This window comes from Mesoplodon mirus, assembly GCF_964341445.2.
Source record: "Mesoplodon mirus genome assembly, chromosome: 13".
Classification (NCBI taxonomy): domain Eukaryota; kingdom Metazoa; phylum Chordata; class Mammalia; order Artiodactyla; family Ziphiidae; genus Mesoplodon; species Mesoplodon mirus.
Genome location: NC_138989.1, coordinates 8,256,465 through 8,264,992, shown reverse-complemented (window position 1 = coordinate 8,264,992; position 8,528 = coordinate 8,256,465). Strand labels below are relative to the sequence as shown.

Here is an 8,528-nt window from a genome sequence, read left to right as displayed (position 1 = left end):
GAAAAAAAAGTTGCCTTTCTACGTTTTCTGGTTTTGAGTGTCAGAGCATGTAAATCAAAGTCTTGTGGATATTCTCAAATACCCTTCTCCTGTGCTTGCCTGAAGAGCCCAGGGTGGGTATTGGCTACAATTCACATGGACAGTAAAAGCTCAGCCCCTGCTGAAGCTTTAGGAGCACTTAGTCTGTACTTCTCCTGAGACAGTGAACTCCAGAAGTTCAACGTTCCCCACAAATCCCTAATTTGGTGGCGAGAAGTCTTCAAATCCAGGCCAGTGGGTGATGGTAAACACACTGAAATAGAAGCTGAGCAGCAGGTGTTGGTGTATCTTAAATTAGAAAATTGAGATTTATTTGCTCATAGTCTCAGAACAGCTTGTTTACTGTTTCTTTTGGACTTATCTATAGTTTCAGGTGCTTGTTTCAGCAATGAACAAAAACTCTCAATGGTGGATCTTCTTAGGTAGCATTTTGAAATAACCTTGGCTCAGTGAGAAGCCAACAAATTTTTAGCCTAATAGGCTCGACACTTGGAATAACTGAATTGCAAGGGACTAACTTATCTGGCAGAGGGCAAACATTCCTCCCTGGAATCTGCATTTTCTAGCTGCATGCCATGCCTCTTTAATTTTCTGAATAGGTCATCTATCATATGGATAAAATTCTGGAAGTTCACAATGGAATGCAATGACGTCTCTTTGTCCTTGTCCTCACAGGATGGAAGGATGTCATTCCATGTTTTGGATGGGCCGTGGTGCCTGCCTTTGTAAAGGCCAGGATGCCTAGAGGAAGGAGGGTTACGGCCTCTCCTCTTTCCTGGGTTAAGAGGTTATGATCTCACACAAGAAGTGGTCCCTCTGGTTTATGGTCCGTCCATTACTTCATCAGATACAGTGTATGGGCTCAGAGCAGCTGTTTGCAGGCACCTAGCTTGGCCTGGCCTCATCTAAAGCTCATTTTTGAAGGAATGAGTCTGTTCGAGACTGTACTGGGGTATAATCTTAACTGGATTGTTCAGTACACTTGGGGGAAGGTCATCTGTGACCAGTGCCCTGCCTTGGCCGTCTCAAGCCTACAGAGATGCTGTCCTTACTCTGTGGTGTGTCCGTATGGTAACTCCGGCTGCTCAGCCCTGGCAGCCCTTCCTTCACCTCCTCTCTTGGCTGACCTGTGTGCTCCTGAAAACGTTACAGGGGAAAGGGCTCTCTAATGCCGAGATTCCACTTGAAAACCACTGTCCTCCTTCAACGGTTCCCAAGGGAGAAGATGCCTTGACTGGACAGCAGGGTAACTCTTACTCGGAGGCTCACAGCACTCAGGCTGCCAAGAAAACTGCAACTTGACCTCTTGTGTGGGTGCTCCACGATGAACGACCAGGCTTGCAAAGGTAAGCCACATTTTTATAAATAAACCACAGTGTTAAACTAATCTTAACCTCTGTTAAATGCATCTCCTGAGTTAAATTCTGGGATGCAACAGCTTCAGATGTCTCCAATTTGAGTCAGAAAGTATCTCTGGATTTAAATTAATAGGCGGCGGCACAAACTAGATGGGATGTAAAACCATTTCACCGTGGCCAAAAAAAAGGATGGGGGGCAGGGGCAGTATGAAACTACCACAGCAGGAAAGGCTAGTCCCATGAGTCCCAAGTCTGATGTTGCTGTTGATGGCTGAGGAAGGAAGCTGGGTTATCTTCATTTTCAGATGATTAGAGCAGTTGTTCCAGTATAAAAATCCTGTGATCTAAAGTCTACTTCTCACTGGTTTCTATGTCTGCCATCTGGGGAAGTTACTGCCTAACCAGGTGCCTCCACCACCCCAGCCCCAGGTTACCAGTGCAGGATGTGGCCTCCTTGAGTTGCATCCAGTGGAGGCTGAGGAAGTGAACCCCGGTCCCCCTTTGGCAGCGGAAATGCCAACTGGCTGTGGAAGTTATTTTATACGGGTGTGGTCAGCAGCACGTAAACAGGTGAGCCACGCTGCCCCTTAAGGCAGTTCGTACCTAAGTCTCACACATGGACACTGGTGTAGCACAGTTCCTTCCCGTTACCTTTATTAGCTACAAACAGCAAGATCTCTTTCTGAAGACGGACAGAGCATGTACCAAGGGGCTGCCGCATTTCTCAGATGAATAAGAAATTAGAAATTATACCCTGTTTGGCTTCAAAACTGTGTACACTGGCGTCGAGACTACTGCCTCTGGACGTCCTAGTCAAACTTCTAGTCCACCCCTAGAACAGAAACCCTCCAAGTCCAAGAGTGGGTTTTTTGTACAATTGTTTATACAAATTCAACAAAGGTAAAACCGCGTCAGGGAAGGTCTAGGAAAACACCACCCTACAACAATGGCACTTATGAATGCGTAACTTTACAACAGGAAACAGCCATGGTATAAACCGGAAACGAGGGCTCAGCTCACACTTCAAAGGGCGGGAAGAGGAAAAGAAAGGCTATGCTGGATCATTTAGGAAACAGCCATGGTATAAACCGGAAACGAGAGCTCAGCTCACACTTCAAAGGGCGGGAAGAGGAAAGAAAGGCTATGCTGGATCATTTAGGAAACAGCCATGGTATAAACCTGAAACGAGAGCTCAGCTCACACTTCAAAGGGCGGGAAGAGGAAAAGAAAGGCTATGCTGGATCATTTAGGAAACAGCCATGGTATAAACCGGAAACGAGGGCTCAGCTCACACTTCAAAGGGCGGGAAGAGGAAAGAAAGGCTATGCTGGATCATTTAGGAAACAGCCATGTTATAAACCTGAAACGAGAACTCAGCTCACACTTCAAAGGGAGGGAAAAGGAAAAGAAAGGCTATGCCGGATCATTTAGGAAACAGCCATGTTATAAACCTGAAACGAGAACTCAGCTCACACTTCAAAGGGAGGGAAGAGGAAAAGAAAGGCTATGCTGGATCATTTATTCAACTTGACTCACTGTATAAATCAGGTCTATGTAGAGTACAAGAGCTCATATGCAGGAGCAAAACCCTCCTGAGTGCAAAGGCTCAAGTCTGAATTTAAAATTTTGAGAAAAAGGTGAATTCTATACAGAGGAAATTTAGCAAAGTGTCTCACTTTGACTATAATTTACACATATCCACAACATGCTTATGTAACTTCTTGACATACAAAGCAGGCTCTCAACTTCCAGTTAGACATGCTTTTAACTGGAAGGTCTTAGCCTGTTTTGCCAGATCTGGGCACGTGTGTAGATGGATTCATATGAAGAACAGGTTAAGTTCTCTCCTACCTTAAGGAAACCAGGAAAGTTGGCAATCTCAAAACAATAAAAACACTGGTATGCATTCAAACCTTGCATAAATAACTTTTAAACAATTTGTACAAAAATAGTTCTGCATAATGTAAGATGTAACCAAACCAAACAAACAAACATGTCAAGACGGCAGCTGTGGTGTGTGGTCCATTTTATGTTGACACCAAAAAACCCCAAAGTTGCCAGGAATAAGGTGTCCAAAACAAAAAACACCACCACCAAAAAAAAAAATTCCTAAGCTCATGCTTCCAGTAAGAGAATTTCTCCCAAGTCCATCCTCCTCTCCAACAGGAATGTCTTCTTGGTAAAGGCTGCCTTAGAAATGGTCCAGAAAGCAGTGCAGTTTTGATTCAGAAAGACCAAAGGAAAGCGCCGGACTCACTCATCCCCAAAACGGTGGCAGACTGGCTTCTTCCTCAGCGAGACTTGCAAAATGGAATCGTTCTGTGGTCTGTTGTTCCAAGTTCCAAATTGAAAATAAAAGCCCTAGTTTTTATAAAGTCTTTTACCCTCCCCTGCCGCGTCCCCTCCCCTCACCCACCCCATATTTACATACTTGTCCTTGGACTAACTCAGTTTTTGCAGGAGTTTTTCTTCCACTTGCCCGAACTGGACACTAACAGACATTTCGGCTATGAACTGCTCACAGCCTTCCTTGGTAACTTGCTTGCAGTACCTCAGGTCAATATGACAGATATTCCCACACCGTTTGAAGAAGGACAGGCACTGGTCAGTGACCTTATTGCAGTCTGCAGGGAAGAGGACACAAGGTGAGGTGGATGAAGCGCGGAGCCAAGGGCCCTCCCCAAGCCCCAGGCACTCAGCAACAGAGCAGCAACTGTCCTTGCTGGAAAGCTCTCTTCAAATGCAGAATGGTTTCATCTACCACTTATATTTCATATATGCCTGAAAAGCATCCACACATTCCAAGTGAAATTGCTTAGACTCTTACCCCATGGCCGCCTCTTATATGTATATATTCTCACATCAGTAGGTCCTCTCTATGTTGTTTTATAAAGATAGGATCACACAATATATGAAAATAGCTTGCTTTTCACTTCTACTCTACTGCTGAGGAACACCTCTCTCTGCAGGTTCTTGTGCGCTGTCTGCTTATTCCCAGGGGAGAAGTGCTGGGGGAGTGAGGACACCTGTAAGGTCATCCTGGGATCCTCCCACTCCCCCGGGCACCAGTGTGCTTGCCCGCCCTCCGTGGGACGTTTACCTCAAACCTATGCAGGAGACCAGTGTGCTAGAAGGGGCTGGAAAGATTCCGTCCACAGGGAGCAAAACCAGAATTCAGAACCCTCCGCGTGCCCTCACCGGTAGGTGTGCTCTTCAACCGAGTGTTTCTATCAATTTGGACTTTGCTTCTGTAGCACTGTTTTCTTTTAGAACTGAATCCTCAGTCAACGGGCTGCACCGCCACCTCGCATCCAACTGAGGCTGAGTCCCCACCCTGAGCCCAATGATTCCTTCATCTCAGTGGTATATTAAGGTGGAGACCTTTCCTCATCATCACTAAAATTGGTTGTGTGGGGAATATTATGGATAGGCCCATGATGGGTTAAACAAAGTCTGTTTAAGAGTGAAAAATAGATGTCCGATGAAAGGACAATCTGGGTTAAGAATTACAAACCTCAAACAATGTGGCCTATACCTCACAACAAAATAAATTCTAGACAGATCAAAAGCATTAAATTTTTTAAAATGATACTTATGGAAAAGAAGTAAAAATATCTCTGCTTGCAGATGACATGACCTTAATGCGGTAACTCTAAGGAGTCCACACACACACACACACACACACCCTATTCAGCAAAGCTGCAGGATATAAAATCAACACAAAAATTAGTAGCATTTCTACACACTAGCAATGAACAATCTGAAAGAAAATTACGAATATTTCATTTACAATAGCATCAAAAAACATTTAGTAATTTAACAAAGAAAGTGAAAGACTTGTACACTGAAAACTAAAAAACAACACTGAAAGAAATTAAAAGATATAAATGGAAAGACAGCCGATGTTCACGGATTAGAAAACTTAATATTATTAAAATGCCAGTATTACCCAAAGCAGTCTACAGACTCAATGAAATTGCTATAAAATACCAAAAGCAGTTTTTTTGCAGAAAAAGAAAAATGCATCTTAGAATCATGTAGAAATTTAAGGGACCCTGAAATTGCCAAAGCAACCTTGAAAAAGAAAAAGAGGACTCGCACTTCCTGATTTCAATACTACAAAGCCACAGCATATGTTACTGGCATAAGGACAAACATATACACCAGTGGAACAGAACTGAGAGCCCCAAAAATAAACCCTCAAATGGTCAAATGATTTTTGACGAGATGCTAGAACAATTCAGTGGGGGAAAAGACAGACTTTTCAACAAATGGTGCTGGGAAAACTGGATATCCACATGCAACAGGATGACGCTAGACCACCCCCCCCATCATACCACATACAAAAATTAAGATTATTCAAAGACTGAACATAAGAGCTAAAACTATGAAACTCTTAGAAGAAAACATGGGAAATCTTCATGACCTTGGATTTGTCAATGGTTTCTTAAACACGACACCAAAAGCACAGGCCACAAAAGGGAAAAGACTGAACTTCATCAAAATTAAAAACGTTTGTACAAAGGACACTATCAAGAGAGTGAAAAGACAACACAGAGAATGGGAGAAAATATTTGCAAGTCATGTTATCTGTTAAGGAATTAATATCCAAAACATATAAAGAAATCCTACAATTCAACAACACAAACAACCTGATTAAAAAATGGGCAAAAGACAGAAACAGACATTTGTTCAAAGAAGATACACAAATGGTAAATAAGCAAATGAAAAGATGCTCAGTATCACGAATCATCAAGGAAATGCAAGTCAAGACCCCACTGAGATCTTCATATGCATTAGCATGGTTTTCACTTAAACAAACAAACAAAAAAAAACCCCAAACCCCAGAAAATGTTAGTAAGGATGTGGAGAAGTTGGAACCCTTTGCACTGTTAGTAGGAATGTAAAACAGTGCAGCTGCTCTGCAAAACAATATGGTAGTTTCTCAAAAAAAAGTAAACACAGAATTACCATGTGATTCAGCCAGTCCATTTCTGGTTATATACCCGAAGAACAATGAATTTATACACCCATGTTCACAGCAGCATTACTGACAATAGCCAAAAGACAGAAGCAACCCAAGTGTCCATTAGCAGATGAATGGATAAATAAAAATGTGGTGTATATATAATAAGCCAGTCCCGAAAGAAACAACTACTGTATGGTTCCACTTATGTGGGGTTACCTAGGAGAGTCAAATTCAGGGACAGAAAGTAGAATGGTGGTTGCCGAGGGCAGGAGAGGAAAGGGACTGAGGAGTTAGTATTTAGTGGATACAGAGTTTCTGACAGGGTGAAGAAGAGGTTCTGAAGACGGATGGTGGCGGCTGCACAACTACGTGTCCGTACTTAATGCCAGTGAACCGGACACTTAAGAATTGTTAAAATGGTAAATTTTATGTGTATCTTACCACAATAAAAAAAATTTTGTTAATTTAGAAAGCTGGAGAAAAGGTAACAATTCACTAGACTTGAGAAAGCTTAACCCCAAACTGGCTAAAGGAAAAACAGAGAAGCAGATTTCTTCTACAGAAGACCTCAAAGGTACAGGTACTGGAAGCAACAAGTACAACGAAAGTGGGGCTGAAGATGGGGTTAGAGACAGAAGGACTGGTTGAAAATCTACTTAAGGAGCAGTAAGAGGCTGAAACGCCCTTCCCCAGCAAAAGAGGGGAGTTTGTCTCTGATGGGCAAGAGAAAGTCTCTAGACCAGGCACCACCAGGCACTGTGGAAGGTAGGGGCACCCCCTGAAAAATTGGGGTTACAGGGAAATTTACCTGCTGACTGTCAAGACCTCCAGACTCCTTCCCTGCCAAGCCCTAGAACCCTGGCAGCCCGGCCTGAGCCCTTCGGTTGGGAGGTCAAGGAAAAGAGTGTCCTCTGGCAACCTTGACCAGCTTAAGAGGAAAGGCTGACAGATGTCACGTCTGGGTTTCCCCAAAGAAAACCACCCATGCTGACCACCCAATGATACCCACAGCGGACCAGCTCCCACCGTGTCCCCAGAGCCTCCGATCACCTGAGCCGACAACCTCCTGTTGACACTAAATCTGAGAAGGGCCCCTTAGGCAGGCCCACTGACTGCATCTGAAGGAATGTATGGTCTATGTGGAGAAGAAAATAAAACCATCATATCCTCAGGATGGACAATATCTGGATCCAAGAAACAAGAACATGCCACTCTCCAAAAGTTCAGAGAACAAACTATAGCTGTAAAATTAAAAATATAGGCTAAACCATATGAAAACTACCAATATTTGACTGTTTTCTGACCTACATAAAAAGCAGCTTCATATGTTTGAACCTAAAAAAAAGCAGAAGTGAAAAACTCACTATAGTTGACCCTTGAACAACATGGGTTTGAATTGTGCAGGTCCACTTACACGCTGATTTTTTTCAATAGTAATAAATATTACAGGCTACAAATTAGTGATTGAATCTGAGTTTATGGAGGAAGTGTGGATACCAAGGGCCAACTGTAAGTTATATTTGGATTTTCTACTGCAAGGAGGGCTGCACCCCTAGCCCCTAACTAGTTCAAGGGTCAGCTGTATATGAATTCTGTGATAAGTGGAGGAAAACCAGATACAGAGGTAGGAAAAAGGAAAAAAAATTAAAGGTATCAGAGGACTACTAAAGAAAGAAAATAGAAGGGAAGGAAATTAAATAATTCAAGGAAATTTTCCAGAACCAAATTGAGAGACTGAAAGTGCTCATGAATGCTCAGTACAATCCCTGAAAATGGACTCAAACCAAGGCTCATCATCCAAAACTGCAAAAAACTTTGAGATAAAGATCATGTCCTACACGGGACTTCCCTGGTGGTCCAGTGGCTAAGACTCGCACTCCCAACGGAGGGGGCCCAGGTTCGATCCCTGGTCAGGGAACTAGAGCCCACATGCCGCAACTGAAGATCCTGCATCCCGCAACTAAGACCCGGTGCAGCCTAATTAATTAATTAATTAATTAATTAATTAAAATTTTAATAAATAAATAAAAAGATCATGTTCTACAAACTTTCAATGAGAGAAAATATTCACTGAAGGATGGAGAATCAAATCGTTTTGGACATCAACTCTGGAAGGCAGAAGCCAAAGGAGCAGTGCCTCCCACTTTGTGAAACAATATGGT

At 43.0% G+C, this 8,528-nt stretch overlaps 1 protein-coding gene across 4 annotated transcripts in view; it reads right to left on the bottom strand.

Moving 5' to 3' along the window:
* Positions 1-2,021: 2,021 nt before the first annotated feature.
* KDM2B (lysine demethylase 2B) overlaps positions 2,022-8,528 on the bottom strand; it is a 123,537-nt gene continuing 117,030 nt past the window's right edge. For 2 of the 4 annotated variants that reach the window (XM_082640942.1, XM_082640941.1), the window contains exons 18-19: positions 3,829-4,021; positions 2,023-3,723 (exon numbers count right to left, since the gene is read on the bottom strand). In XM_082640942.1, the coding sequence (XP_082497068.1) occupies positions 3,840-4,021 (182 nt within the window). In that variant the 3' untranslated portion in view covers positions 2,023-3,723; positions 3,829-3,839. Of the gene's footprint in view, positions 3,724-3,828; positions 4,022-8,528 lie in introns of all 4 variants that reach the window. The other 2 variants (XM_082640940.1, XM_082640943.1) reach the window with 2 other exon arrangements.